Source organism: Bos taurus, chromosome 14 (assembly GCF_002263795.3).
Source record: "Bos taurus isolate L1 Dominette 01449 registration number 42190680 breed Hereford chromosome 14, ARS-UCD2.0, whole genome shotgun sequence".
In the NCBI taxonomy this organism is placed as follows: Eukaryota; Metazoa; Chordata; class Mammalia; order Artiodactyla; family Bovidae; genus Bos; species Bos taurus.
The window spans coordinates 6448521-6464818 of NC_037341.1; the positions used below are offsets into that span (position 1 = coordinate 6448521).

The following is a 16298-nucleotide window of genomic DNA, read 5'->3' on the forward strand; positions in this document are numbered from 1 at the left end:
TTATTTGCCTCAGTTAGTGTCTTCCCCAAACCTACTAAGGCGATTTTACAGGCTTTTCTCCTGTCTCTCCTTAATCCACTCTAGTATGGCTGTACTAACTCAGAGAGCACGAGGGAGGAAAGGCAGTGCGTGTGAGGATGGAGGGATAGTTCTGGGCTTATGGCAAGACAAGCAGAGAAGCTCATTTCCAGGGAAAGTCCTCCAGCCTCTGCCTGCAGCGAGGAGCACATGTGTCCTGATCACTGCCTGGGTTTCCAGGGCACGGACAGTAGACACAGTTGGAAGGAAGGGGTGAGACAGTTCTGACAGGTCAGGTGGTACAAGGTCCTCAGAAGGCAAATCCAGGAGGGACTCAAACAATTTATATACCATCCCAAATTAACAGGTTTTTTTCCAGTTGGAAACTTATAATTTAGTAGAAAAAGAAATAGATCATTTTTCCTATTTCCAGCCTTTCCTTAATAATAAAAAAGGACATTTTAATATAGATTGGTAGATTAATGTAAATCATATCATATGCTGGTGAAATATTTATGGCCCATATATTAACTATTCAGTTTTCCCAATAACATTTCTCATAACTTCACCTACTGTGGAGAAAAACATATCATTTTCTCTCACTAAAACAATCTTCAGTATCTATGATATTATTCATAATCCATTTTAAAAAGAGAATAGGTACCACGTGAAGGTTAGTGTTGATGCGAAAATGAGGGTGACCATGTCCCGTCTGATCCCATGGTTGAGAAGTTACATGGTGCCCACTAGTCAACGCGACTGTGGCTAGAATTTATCAGCAGCTGCTGATGTGCCAGCCGTATAAAAACACAGTATCATTAATATCAGTGGGGCATGATCTAATGCTAAGACGACAAATGATCACCATACGCTGACAGTTCACACAGCGTCTGGAAGCTGCAGATCTCTGAGGTGGCCCCATGACAGTTTAAACCCCTCATGGCAGCCTGCGAGTGTGCTGCAGAGTCCTGCACTAGGCACAAAGGCTGGCAAGTGCAGTCTGAGGATCTAACCTGAGACTGCCATCCAAGAAAAGAAGAGAGAAGGAGCAGGCAAAATATGTGAAGAAACCATAGCTGAAATTTCCCCCATTTGATAAAAGGTCTTGAGTTGATAAGGTAAGCCTCATCTCCTAAGTTGAAACAAACCCACCACATGCAGCACCCAACACTGGAGAATGTGTATTTACTACCTAGAGAGACAGGCTGTATTCACTTTTTTCCCCCTGCTGTCTCTGGTAACAAATGCAAGGAGAAGACACTGCCTGCTACTCCGGGGAAGAGCCAGAGGGGTCAGAGACAAGGCCAGTGGAAAAGGTACACAGAACCAGCCAGATGTTCTGCAGAGTGGAAGGAAGGGAGCATCCTTGAGGGCTCAGATCTGTCTCACATAGACCATCCAGGCAGCAGCAAAACAAGGGGTAGAAACCCTGCGGAGAAAAACATAAAACTAAACAAAAGTTTGCCTGGAGTGGCGTCAATCCTAATTTCCCTGACACTTCTCTGCTGGGGTCCTTGCAAGGACCGAAGTGACATATCACAGTCGGCACAGGGTAGACTGGAAAAAAAGCAACTTGCTCATCTCCTAGTAAGAAAGGCGTAAGTTTAGTCCTCTCATCTGAAAACTGAATGAAAAGGTTTTATTAAAGTACGTATTACTCCCTATGGCAGGATTTAATTTTAGATCATTTACATCTTTTAGCAGAAATGTATCCTAAAGTGAGAACAGTGGGGAACATGCAAGAAGATTCCAGGAATGACCTGCTCCACTGAGACATTCCCCAGTGGTGCCATCCGAGTGACCAGTCCCAACAGGCGACTCCCACAGTAAATCAGTCACCTGGCAGACAAGAACTACACTAACAATACTTAAACGTCAACACTCCATCAGAAGAGTCTAAGGAATTTGCAAACGTACTGAATTCACTCAATGTTTATTTCTGAGTCCTATATGCCATGTATTAGAGACACAAGGTCCTTTAAGGTTCATGTATGGATGTGAGAGTTGGACTGTGAAGAAGGCTGAACACCAAAGAATTGATACTTTTGAACTGTGGTATTGGAGAAGACTCTTGAGAGTCCCTTGGACTGCAAGGAGATCCAACCAGTCCATTCTGAAGGAGATCAGCCCTGGGATTCCTTTGGAAGGAATGATGCTAAAGCTGAAACTCCAGTACTTTGGCCACCTCATGTGAAGAGTTGACACATTGGAAAAGACTCTGATGCTGGGAGGGATTGAGGGCAGGAGGAGAAGGGGACGACAGAGGATGAGATGGCTGGATGGCATCACTGACTTGATGGACGTGAGTCTGGGTGAACTCCGGGAGTTGGTGATGGACAGGGAGGCCTGGCGTGCTGCGATTCATGGGGTCACAAAGAGTCAGACACGACTGAGCGACTGAACTGAACTGAACTGAAGGAGTCACCAATGAAAATGTGAACAAGTCAGAAAGGTAAATTCAGTTTGATAAATGCTGTTACATAACCAAGAAGGGTGTGTGGACTGGCTCCTGGGCTACACGGTGGCCCTTTCAAACAAGGAGACGGCAAAGGCTTCTCGGAAAGGTGCCTGGGTGTACTGAGAGCAAGGTGCTGAGGGGCGGGCAGGCGACTGCAGACAGGCCTTCCGGGAAGGAGGAAGGAAGGCCAGGGACACGGAGAGAGACTGGGATGGCCTGTTTGAGGAACAGAAAGGAGACTAGTCTGGCCGGAATGCAGAATGAGAAAGAGGATCAAAGAAAAGTAGATTTATGGATAATTTTAGAGCGAAAATCAAAATGACTTCCAATGACTTCGATGTGGTGAAGATCCACCAAGGAGCTTCCAACAGTCCCAGGACTAAAGTGCGAGGATGCAGTAAGTACATTTGTCTTTCATTTTATGACTGTTTTTAGCCATTTAGACATCATGAATTCTATAACTATTTTCCTCAGCTTTGGCCACTAGAAAGGACAAAGCATAATCTGGAGACCAATTTTGCCAACCTTACAAAACAACATGCACCTTTTTGTGTATTAATCAGTCTCACTCTTAGGATTTTTGTAATTTTCTACCATAATACTTTCTGTATCAATTAACTTTTATTCTGTTAGATGAATATTAACTTACAGAAAGTTACCATATGATCTGATGAGGAAAAGTAGTAAAAATACAAATTTCTCATCGTAGTTTGTATTAATCATGCTGTAATTAAAATATAACAAAAGTGACAGAATGAAATGTCTATGGAAAAATGGCAAGGGAAGAATGGGTGGAAGAAAAAAACAAGATTCTGAATGAAAACTGAAGGGGAGGCTCAAAGAGAGAGGCAGGTTTCCAGAATCAGACTGCCCGCATCCCCCTGGGTTCCCTGCCCACTGTCCTCATTCATGACGTGGTGACGAGCAGAACAGCACCCGCCTCACAGGGCTGTTGGTGAGGCTTAACCTAGTCAAGGTCTGTGATACGCTCAGGAAGTACTGTCAGCAATGGGCGCTCTGTGAGTGCCTGTTGAAGTAAGTTGGCTGCACAGACAAGTAGGATTTGAACAGGTGAGCGGCGGAGAGAGGACTGCAGATGCAAGAACAATGTGAACAAAGGTCTGGAAGCGGGGAGCACACACATCCACCCAGGGGTGGGGCTAGGTGCTCAACACAGGGAACACGGCACAGTAATGAATAAGACCAGTTGGGAGACAGGTCTTAAGAACAGTACAGAAGGGCACTGTATGCCTCTTACAGGAACACGAATTTAATCCTGTTTAACAAGAGCGTCTGGAAGATGTGGTGCCATGGAGTCACATGGAGGGAGGAAGCAGAGTCCAGAAGTACCCTCATGAAGGGGTTCAGTCAGCACAGCCAGCCACGACTCCATACACTAAACCACAGGCTCTGACCTGTGAACTGAACAGCAATTCTACCCAAGAATATCAACCACCAAGGCAACGGAAAAGCTTAAAATGGTAAGCAATGCATATGTTGTCATCAAGAATATTTTTTTTTTCATCTGGGTGGATGGAGGGGTTTCTCTAGACATTACACTCCCTGAACAGAAAGTTTCTGCCTCCCTGCCTGTTCCTAAGGTAGCATTTTCTACGTAACCGAAAACATGACAACCAGACAGTACAATGAGAGGTCTGATCTGGGGACAGAGCACCCCCTAGAGCGAGGCCTTGCCCGCGCTCTGTGCTCTCCATCCAAGAGGTAAAATGGGCCTTTGCAGGTGTGAAACTCCAAGCGGGCTCTAAATACAGGCAAGCGCTCCCCTAAGGAAGGCGGGCCAATGGCGCTGAGCAAGACAAGGGGAAGGAGAGAGAGCAGATATGGACTCAAGGCGAGGACTGCCCACAGGCCCAGAAGCTGGCAGGGTCCAGAAAAGGATTCCTGCTACCACCTCCAGGGGGAGAGCTGTCAACACCCAGGCTGTGGCCTCCTTTAGCTGACTGCAGACATCTAGCCTCCAGAGCTGTAACCAATTTCTATTGCTTAAAGCCATCAAATTGGTAGTAACTGACTGCAACAGCTACAGGAAACTAATATAGCAAATATGTAATTTTTTATGATTTCAAGTAAATTATTTAACATTAGGAGAAATGGAAATGAAAGAGATTTACCATTTACTGAACAGCTACATAAATTATTTCATTATATCATCTGCAGCAATCCTATTATTAGCCTGTTTTATAGAGAAAACCCACCTGGTACCATGCCCAGGTCTGTGTTTATTCTACACTGCAATAACACCTGTCTGTAACTGCTCTGACAGTGTGCTGATCCGCAACACCCCCCAGGGAACTGACTTGTTATTCCTCCAAATGCACTTGATTATATGGAATACGCCTATTTAAAATTATTTCATGCAAAACTACCTGAAAAAATATATGTAGTCACTAGTAAAAAAAAGAAAATCTGTGTGACTAATTTCCACGGGGTTCTTTCAAGGGCAAAAATTAAAAAATTAAAAATAATGCTCAAATAGGTTTGAGAGTCATATCTTAATCTACAGTTTGCTTCAACTGACTTGTAATTCATTAAAACATTTTTCATGTTTAAAGGGGTCATGAATCATTAGTTTGAGACAAAAATAACATTTCAGTGTGCCTGGATGAGATCTGGAGTATCAGATACCACAGAGCAGCTACATGAAATAAAACGAGAACAGGCATGGGGGCATTTACCTGGTACCTGATACTGCTCACCACTGGAGATGTGGCACTGAACTAGCTTGATACCATCTGCACTCAAAAGGAAGCAAGCTTCCATGACGTCCACTTGTGCATCAAAGCTATTGCTTTCATTTTAAAGAATTAAGGGATTAATAACATGAAAGTGATTAAATAAACTTATCATTCATTAGCTAGTAAGTGGTACAGGTCATATTTAAGCCCAGGAATGTGCATGCTCAGTTGTGTCTGACTTTTCGTAACCCCACAGACTTTAGCCCGCCAGGTTCCTATGTTCATGGGAATTTTCCAATGTTTCTATGCTTCCCAATTTTTCCTATGTTCATGGGATTTTTTCCATTGGAGTGGGTTGCCATTTCCTCCATCTGGGGATCTTCCTGATCCAGGGATTTAAACACAAGAATACTGCAGTCCAAGTGAATACTCTTAATATGATACCATATTGCCTGAAAGCATTCCCACAGGCTTTGTACCAACACGCTGGTAGACCTGCTTACCTGTTAGTAAAGAAAACAGGAAAACTGTTGCCATGACACCACATTCTAACAACAAGGCAAGTCAATTAATCACACCTACCTGGTTATTGCTGGGGTTGGTACACCTCTTGTACGTAAGGTAGGTTTCCCTCGAACCACCGGGACATCGGCATTTTCGGAACCACCATTCAAATATGTTAATTCCTGGAGCTGTGCCTGCCTGATTTCATCATTATAGTCCTACACAAAAAACAGAAGAGAGCAAAGCATTTATGACAAGAAGCAAACAATTTTTAATAGAAAAAGTGTATGAAAAATAGTTTAAAAAGATAAAATAAGATTTGAGTCTGTTGAAATGAAAATATATGAATGAATTGTTGTAAAGAGAAAAACCCAAACAGTATTTTTCCCCTAAACTAAAATTTTCTATGGTCAGCCATAAGTCCTTCTCTTGGGCATACTCTCCAAGTGAAATATTTATAATAAAATTAAAATATCATGTAACTGATATATGGATATTACTATTTACAACTCAGTCAACTTGTAGTTACTAAGCATAAATGATGTGCCAACTAACACAACCCAGGGGAGCACACATGGTTCCTGCAGCCAAGGACTCAGTCTGACAGGGAAAGGGGGAAGACAAAGAGGCAACACGGCAGCTTTACTGAAACTAAGAAGGGCATGCACACAGTTTCTTTGTACGTATTCATTTGGATATTGTTCAAGTCGCAAAATTCGGCATTTCCAAAACTGAATACATCATCTTATTCTTGAAAACCTGCTCTTACATTATTTTCAAAATATTCAACTCAGAAACTTTGGGAGTTATCCTTGATTTCTCTCCTTTCCTTAATAATATCCCCAACTCCATTCAATAATTGTCAAGAAAGACATGTAATAAACATAAGTGTGGTCTGTTTTACAATCAAAAGAAAGTTCAGGTATATGTGATCAAAAAGGAAGGCCATCTAACTCAACCATGGACAGTTAAGAGTAGATTCTCTACAAGAAATGTCATCTAAGAGTGAGTGAACCAGTTACCAGAAGGGAGGCTGAAAAGTATTCTAGACAGAGGGAAAAGTATATTTTAAAATCCAGAGTAAAAGTGTGTCCAGGGAACTGAAATAAGTGCTATATGGCTAAACTACAAGAGACAGTCTGGAGTGGAGGAGTGGTCTTCAAAGTGAAAAGGAAAGCAGAAACCAAATCGAGTAAAGATTTAAGTCTTTTTAAATATAACATCAAATGTCTGAAATTATGGTACTAAAAATTATTTAAGAAAAGGAGGTTTATATTTTGAAAATGCTATGAACAACTATGTGCCCACAAGTTAGATAACTTAGATGACATGGACAAATTCCAAGAAAGACACACACCATCAAAACTGATGGAGAAGAAATAGAAAATACGAACAGTTAGTAACAAGTAAAAATGCTAAATTAGTACTAAAAAAATTTTTTTAAGTCCTGCAAAGAAAAGCCTAAGTCTGTGGGGCTTCACTGGAGAACTCCACAAACAATTAAAAAAGAATTAATGTGATCCTTCACAAACTTCCAAAAACTAAAAAGGAGGAGACATGTCCTCACTGATTCTATGAAGTAAGTATTGTTGCCCTGATACCAAAACCAAAGATATTACAAGAAATCTGCAAAAGAGTGTTCTTAGGAATATAGATGCAGCAGCTCTTGAAAAAGTGTTAAGAAGTCAAATCCACTAGCATGAACAATAGAAAAAGGAAATAGACACACAGGACCGAGCAGAACTTATACCAGGATTGCAAGCCTGGTTTAACGCATGTGAAAATCAATTAACATAATACCATAATAATAGAATAAAGGACAAAAACCACTTAGTACTTTTAATATACCAAGAAAAAATTTGACTGAAGAATCCAACATACTTTCATTATAGAAATACCCAACAAACTAAGAAAACCCATAGCTAATACCATATTTAATGGTAAAAGACTGAAAGTGTCAGCCTAAGTCCAGGAACAAGACAGGATATATACTTCTGCCACTTTTGATTAATGGTATTCAGATTGGAAGAGAAGAAACACAATAATTTCTGTTTACAGATGGCATAATCCTATATACAGAAAAACACAAAGAATCCACAAAAACATTAGAGCCAATAAAAGAGTTTAGTATAGTTGCAGGATACAAGATTAATATACAAAAATCAGTTGTATTTCTTTATAGTAACAATGAGCATTATAAGAATAAAAAAAAAAAGATTCCATTTAGAGTAGCATCAAAAAGAAGAGCATACTTAGAAGTAAATTAACAAAATAAAGGTAAGATCTGTATACTGAAAAGTACAAAGTAATATTAGAATACATTTTAAAAACTCTAAGCAAAAGGAAAGATACCTCATATTCATGGATAGGAGGACTCAACATTGTTTTTATGACAATAACTCCCCCCACCCCCCCGCAACATACACAAATGATCTACAGACTCAAGGAAATCCCTATCAAAATTCCAGCTGGCCTCTTGCAGCAATAGACAAGCTGATCCTAAAATTTACATGGAAATCCAAAGAATCTAGGATAGCCAGAACTATCTAAAGGAAGAACAAAGTTGGAGGACTGTATGCTCTGATTTCAAAAACTCCAGTAAAGCTATAGTAATCGAAACAGTATGATACTGACTTAAATAATACAGAAAGATCAATGAAATAAAACTGAGAGCAAAGATATCAAGTACAGTCAATTGATTCTCCAATAGTCTCCAACAAATGGTGCCGCAACAACTGAATATCTACATCAAAAAAATCAAGTGGGCCCTGTATTTTTGCCACAAAAACTACAAATGTTCTAATTTAGATTATGTTGATGCTTGTAGCACTATGGAATATACTAAAAACCACTGAATCATATATTTTATATGAGTAGATTTTATGCTGTGATTTATATCTCAAAAAAGATAATAAAAGGGGTGGAGGAACCCACTGGAGGCAGAAACATTAGGTGGAAGTAGTTAAGTAATCCCAGGATGTGGTAAAGATGACCTGGAGTAGGGAGGGACATGGAAGGAAGGGTGGGAAGAGGTTTAGACATGGAATTATTTATAATGCTTAATTTTATTAGATATGGTAATATATTAGATCTTTTGTGCAGGTGGAGTCTGCAATGGTCTATAGTATATAAAAATTGAGATATTCTATAGCAATCAGATAGAGGAAATGAAAACTTAGAAGTCAAAGAGAGGGATACAGAAGTGGGCAAGGAAGAGTTACACAGGCCCCACACATTACAGAGTAGGGTGTGTCGTCAAGGCTGGCCCATGGTAGGCTCTTGGCAGAGAACCTCTGAATCTGTCGTGGGTTCTGCCTATTAAGACTGCTTCCATGTGCCTGAGGCCTGAGGTCAGGCTGTACCGACTTGGCCAGATAAATCTGTCTCAGGAACATGACCAATGGGGAATGTCTGTTGTGGCTCAGAAAGGGGGATTCTGGTGCTGGCCTCTGAGCATCTGTCAGGGGCACTGCATGTCTTTGGAACTGATCTGCAATGAAAACCCTGGACACAAGGTTCAGGGGAGCCTCCCTGGTTCAAACGAACAGTCCAGTGTCGTCACATGGGGTTGCTGGGAGAGTCAACGAGTCCTGCGTAAGTCCACTGGGAAGGGACAGCAGGAAGCCTGGGCCTGGTTTTCCCAGCTGGCTCATTTTCTCTTTGCTGAGTGCTCCTAAAGAACAGCTGAGCTCGCAGGTGGCTGTGGGGACCTCTCATGAGAATCCATCTGTAGACAGCATCGGCAGCAGGCAGGGCTGTGTGGGAACCATCACAGAGTGAGAGAAGGGCTGAAGACACCGCTCTGAACACCAACATGCAGAAGGGAGAGGACCTCACAAAGACGACAGGAAGGTGTGGCGAGAGCCCGAGAGGGACAGGTAGGTGATCATGCTACAAAAGTCACAGCAAGTTAGTGTTGCATTCACATCAATAAGAAGCCAGGCACTGACTCTGTGGGATTCACTAACTACAGAGGCAGTACTGACTTCATAATCATTTTGGTGAACAGTGAGTGAGCTAGAATTCATTCAGGTAGAATGAAGAATGAATGGGAACAAGTCCCAGATACAGTAAAGGAGCCAGCTTCTCCCAGTTGTTTGCTACAAAGAGGAAGAGAGAAGGACTACAGTCTGAAGAAGGAAGGAAGGATTTGATGACAGAAAAAATAAAGCAAATCTGAGTACGAATAAAAGACTCAGATGAGACAGTATCCTGAATTATTTCAAATTAAAATATAAAATGCTGAAGCTGAAGCTCCAATACTTTGGCTACCTGATGCAAAGAGCTGACTCACTGGAAAAGACCCTGATGCTGGGAAAGAGTGAAGCCAGGAGGAGGAGGGGACGGCAGAGGATGAGATGGTTGGATGGCATCACCAACTCAATGGACATGAGTTTGAGCAAGTTCTGGGAGATGATGAAGGACAGGGAACCCTGGCATGTCCATGGGGTCACAAAGAGTTGGACATGACTGAGTGACTAAAAAACAAATGCTCTCTTCCTTACTTTTCAAAAGTAGAGTGCAAAAAACAACTTGTAGGAGAAAGCACTGTGAAGTAAGAAAAATAATATGGACACCAATCAAAAATGAAGCTGACATCATAACCAGCTAACACCTGCAGAGTAAGAGGAAGAAAGGTAAATGAAGAAAAATCCAAGTCGTCACCGTTAGCAGGGAGGCTAAGGCCTGAATCTAGGTTTTACTGTAATACAGGTTCTCTAACCTATCTGGGGTATCATGACCTCAGAAGTCATGTGAATCTATAGTTATTTCAACTTCTTTAAAATAAGCCTATTGACATGTTCCTTGCCATTTTACTAAAAATGTGTGATTGATAAATTATTTGTAAAGCACATTCTAAATAAAATGTGCTATGTAAATGCTAAGTATTGGCCCTATTGAGAAGTGTTAGAAAGCAGGACACAAAATTTTATGTGCTTAAAAACAGATTCAGGGAAAAAGAACATAACTGAGGCCCCATTAGAAACACATTAAAAATTAAAAAAAAAAATAAGCAAAAGCTTTGCTCTAAGTAAAGTTAGGTAATTTACAATGGTGCCACAAAAAGTTGAATTAAAAGCTTATTTTAAACATCATCTGTGTGAAAGTAAATTTTAAAGTACATAATGTAGTTAGGAGGGAAAACAAACAAAAAAATGGAATCTAAGTCAATCACATCTGAGGTTTAGCCTGAATTTAACCAACTGCAGAGCAGCTATGTAATTTTCGACAACTTCTTTAGACACGATGTAATTGTTTCTTCTGATGTCACATAAGACACTAGTTACAATTTTATTGGTCTTTGAAATAATGTTTTTAAATCAGTAGAGAAACCAAGTCATAGGTGGCACCTTACAGACTAAATTATTTTTACAATTTTACATTTTAAACTAGTCATTACTAAATTATCACTTTAACTCCCCATCTGAAAAGTGAAACTATCGTAACACTAACACCAACACTGTCATCAATTGTGAAGAGTAGAAAATGGATTAGAATTCTAATTAAATATGTGTAAATGGGATTTCTCTAGCCAATAAATTTAGAATCTATTTAAATGTGTTACCCTGGAGAATCAGAAAAACGTTTTTCAATAAAATCATTAAAAGTAATTTATTAAAAATTCAGTGGGTTCTTTGCCAGAAATGTACTCTTCAGATATGTTTGCCAAAATATGCTAATATTTATGTTCAAGGTTAATCCTGGGATCGGTGTTTGAATAATAATCTGTAAGAAATAAATGTTCATTATTTGAAGACTAATTAAATAGACTCTAAAACATGCATATAAAATATTATGCAGACATTAAAAAGAATGAAGCAAAACCGCATATGCTTATATGGACAAAGGTACAAAACAACCCATTAAAAACAAAGGTTACAAGCGAGCACGGGACTTGCAGGGTAACTGAGGAGTTTATCAAAGCTCTTCCATAAAAAGCAACAATAAAAGCTGACTGAATAGTTAAAAACAATTTTAGGACTCTGGAAACTTATTGAAGGGATACAATAAATGGAAAATAAAATAAATCTGTTTGTGAAAAACTGCTAAGTCTCAGGTAAGAACGGGGGGAGCCTGTGGTGATTTTGTCTGAGGATGCTTCCATCCCTCCTCCCAGCCCAGATGACGCGTGAGTTCCACTAGGATGGTAAACCACAAAAACCAGAAGGAGGCGGTTCACTCAGCTGCAAAGCACGAACGAAAACGCTTCACATCCAGCAGCACTGCCAATATCAGCAGCAACTGGGAGTGAATGACCAGAGAAGACCAGTCAGCAAGTCTAATCATCAGGTTTGGGCTGGCGCGAGCAACAAACAGAAAGATTGGCAGATTAGCCAGAAGTTTACCAGCCATGGGGAGCTTTGATAGCTCTCTGCCTGACAGTGTGTGTCCACGCAAAGGGGATACAAGGACTCCTGGCAGAAAGTAAAAGCCAGGGCGGACAGGAACCTGACTGTACTCCCCAGTGACAGCCAGTTCCATCAGCAGAGGGTGAAAGCCCTACAGACACAGGTTTTGAGCACAACCTCTGACAACTCACTGGTCGATCTCTCAGCAATGCTAACCCAGAGAAAACTCCTAGAAGGCCAGGCTTAAGAATAACATTGAGAAAAAAAAAATTAACAAAACTTTAGACCATGAAGGAGACAGACTGAAGTTTCAGTCCAATTAAATTATTAAAGAAAAGAAAAGAAAAAACCTGCAACAACAACCCTCTGGGAAAAAAATGAATCGGAATCAGACTCATTGCAAAACATTACCTAAAACATGGTGTTCTCACCAATAACCTAAGAGATGTGTAAACAAAGGAAAATGTCACCCATGGCCAGGGCAGGAAGAAACTTCCCAGGAGAGGACCCAAATCTGGACTAGCAAAAAAAGATTTTTAAAAACCCCAAATAACTATAACCTCAGATATGCAGATGACACCACCCTTATGGCAGAAAGTGAAGAGGAACTCAAAAGCCTCTTGATGAAAGTGAAAGAGGAGAGTGAAAAAGTTGGCCTAAAGCTCAACATTCAGAAAACGAAGATCATGGCATCTGGTCCCATCACTTCATGGGAAATAGATGGGGAAACAGGGTCAGATTTTATTTTTGGGGGGCTCCAAAATCACTGCAGATAGTAACTGCAGCCGTGAAATTAAAAGACACTTACTTCTTGGAAGGAAAGTTATGACCAACCTAAATAGCATTTTCAAAAGCTGAGACATTACTTTGCCAACAAAGGTCCGTCTAGTCAAGGCTATGGTTTTTCCAGTGGTCATGTATCGATGTGAGAGTTGGACTGTGGTGAAAGCTGAGCGCTGAAGAATTGATGCTTTTGAACTGTGGTGTTGAAGAAGACTCTTGAGAGTCCCTTGGACTGCAAGGAGATCCAACCAGTCCACTCTAAAAGAGATCAGTCCTGGGTGTTCTTTGGAAGGAATTATGCTAAAGCTAAAACTCCAATACTTTGGCCACCTCACGCAAAGAGTTGACTCATTGGAAAAGACTCTGATGCTGGGAGGGATTGGGGGCAGGAGGAGAAGGGGACGACAGAGGATGAGATGGCTGGATGGCATCATCAACTCGATGGACATGAGTTTGAGTGAACTCTGGGAGTTGTGATGGACAGGGAGGCCTGGCATGCTGCGATTCACAGGGTCGCAAAGAGTCAGATACAACTGAGTGACTGAACTGAACTGAAAGTTACTTAGAGGAGTTCATCAGAAGATTTGAGATGGCACAAGAATGAATCAGTGAACTTGGAGGTAAGTCAACTAAAAGTGTTCACTCTGAAAAACAGAGAAAAGCAGACGAAGGAAAATGAGTCTGAGATATCTCTGGGGCACCATCGAATGTACCAACATACACATAATGGGAATCCAGAGGTTGAGGGGGTAAGGGAGGAAGAGTAAGGTGGGAAAAAAATCTAAAGGAACAATGGCTGAGAACTACCCACGTCTGAAGAAAGACATAAACCCACATATCCACAAAAGCTTAATGAACAAGAAAGATAAACACGTACACCAAAGCCAAATTGTTGAAAATCAAAGAGAAAGTCTGAGTAGCAGCAAGAGAAAAACAACAGGTCATGTACAGAACAAAATAATTAATGATTCTTTCCATCAAAAATAGTGGAGGTTATAAAAGAGATGAATGGTCTTTTACTACCTAACCACCAATCAAAAAATATATACAGGTATAATTCAGAGATATTGTGGGTTTGGTTCCAGACCACTGCAATAAAGCAAATATTGCAATAAAGAAAGTCATACAAAATTTTTAGCTTCTCAATGCCTAGAAAAGTTATGTCTAACACTATACTATAGTCTATTAGCATGCAATAGCACTGTGTCTAAAAAAAAATGTACCTACCCTAATTAAAAAATATTTTATTGCTAAAAACTGCTAATCATTATTTGAGCCTTCAGTGAGTCCCAGAAGTAATAGTAGTAATAGAGATCACTGATCACAGATCACCATAACAAACACAAAATTAATTTTTTTAAAAGTTTGAGATACTGTAAGAATTACCAAAATGTGACAGAGACATGAAGTAAATAAATGTTATTGGATAAATGATGCCAACAGACTTGCCTGACACAGGGTTGTCACAAACCTTTAATTTGTAAAAAACATAGTATCTCTGAGGCATAGTAAAATGAAGTGCAATAAAAAAAAGTATGCTTGTAAACTAAACTTTAGGATATCGGTGAAATAAAGACATTTTGAGAAAAAAAGAACAATTTTACTAGCAGACCTATGTTACAAAAAAGACTAAAGGAAGTCCTTCAGGCTGAAAAGAAGCAACATCATATCATATGGCAATTATATCTGTATAAAGAAATGAACAGCACCAAAAGTAATAAATGTGTGTGTTACTGTCTATATAAATACTGTACTACAAACCAATATCACCCACAATTATAGATGTAAAAATCCTTAAACTATTAATAAGCCAAACCCAGCAACATATAAAAAGGACTATATATCAAGTTGGTTAAATCCTAAAACCAAGTAGGATTTAACCATGGACTGCACGGTTGGCTTGACATCTGAAAATCAACTATGCAACACACTAGGATTAACAGAATAAAGGAGAAAAAACACATGATCATCTCAATGGACAGAAAAAAAACATCTGGCACAATCCAATACCCATTTGTGATACAACAAAAACAAAACCAAAAAAGCTCTTAACAACTAGAAATAGAACTTCAACATGATAAAGGGTTGCAATAAAAAAGACCCTACAGCTAATATCACACTTACTAGTAAAAGACTGAAAACAAGAAAAAGATTTCTATCTTCACGTCTATTCAACAAAGCATTGAAAAAGTTCTAGTTAGTGCAATAAAGAAGACAATAAGATTAATAAAAAATGAAAGGCATCAGATAGGAAAGGAAGTAAAGCTTCTTTATTCACAGATCACATGTCCTTGTGGGCATCCACACTCTCAATCAGTGTGGGCATCCACACTCTGAAACTAGCACACACATCCAGCAAGGTCAAATAAGATCGGCTCCATTTTTATACACCAGCAACCATCTGAAAATGAAATTTAGAAAAACAGTTCCATTCACAGTGACATCAAGAAGTACTTACAAATAATACTTACAAATTTAACAAAAGAAATGCAAGACTTGGATTCTGAAAACTATAATAAAACACAGCTGAGAAAAAATTGTAAGTATCTTTTAAAAAACAGAGAGACATTTCAAGTTCATGGACAGAAGATGTAATACTGTTAAGATGGAAATTATCCCCAAGTGATCTTCAGGTTCTATTGTATCAAAACCCTAAGAAAAAAAAAATTTTTTGGTAGAAATCCACAAGCTAAATGTAAAAGAAACATAAAAGTGCAAAGCAGCCAGAAAAGACAAAACAACTGAAAAAGGAGAACACAATTGCAGAACTTACACAACCTGGATTTCAAAATCTGCTCTAAGGCTGAAGTAATTAAGAGCATGGTCCAGGCATAAGGACAGGTATATTAATCAACTGAACAGAACTGAGAATCCTGAAATAAATTCATACATTTATATGCAGTTAATTTTCAATACTGGTGCCGAGAATCCAACAGAATTGTCTTTTTAGTATATGGTGCTGGGACTACTGGATACCTACACAGAAAAAGATAAATTTAGATGCTAAATCTAATGCCATACACAAAAATTAACTTTGAACGGATCACAGACTTAAATCAGAGAGTTAATACCATAAAATGTTAAGAAGAACACAACAGAAATTCTTTGTAACTTTGCGTTAGGCAAAAGAGTCTTCTGGCCTGCTAAGGTTCAAGGGGAAAGAAGTTGGAACCTATGCCTTGGTGGAAGAGTGGAAAGAGACAGGGCGGAGGTCTGCCGCTGCCGCCTCTGGAAACAGAGTCTCTCCTGCTTGGCTAAGCCGGCACCCCCCAGTCCACACTGAATGACCAGGAAGGGAATAAACCCCTCCTTCCTCTTGTCAGAGTTGCAATTTTAAAGTCATTTATATCAGTATCTGATTCTAACCTGTCTCTCCCATTACATAAGCCCCATAAGGGCAGGGGCTATGTCATTTATTGGTTTACACGTGTCTATCAAATAGAAAGCACTCAAAAACTTTGTTTTTAAACTAAATGAATAATAGGATCA

General features: G+C 39.8%; 1 protein-coding gene across 5 annotated transcripts in view; it reads right to left on the reverse strand.

Annotated features, from left to right (window-relative positions):
* Positions 1-16298, reverse strand: part of KHDRBS3 (KH RNA binding domain containing, signal transduction associated 3) — a 152823-nt gene that overhangs the window by 56212 nt on the left and 80313 nt on the right. For all 5 annotated transcript variants that reach the window (XR_009497082.1, XM_059893349.1, NM_001083512.1 and 2 more), the window contains one exon: positions 5755-5894. Coding sequence is in view for 4 of the 5 variants with exons in the window: in XM_059893349.1 (XP_059749332.1) it covers positions 5755-5894 (140 nt within the window). In the remaining variant the exon portion in view is untranslated. The remainder of the gene's footprint in view (positions 1-5754; positions 5895-16298) is intronic.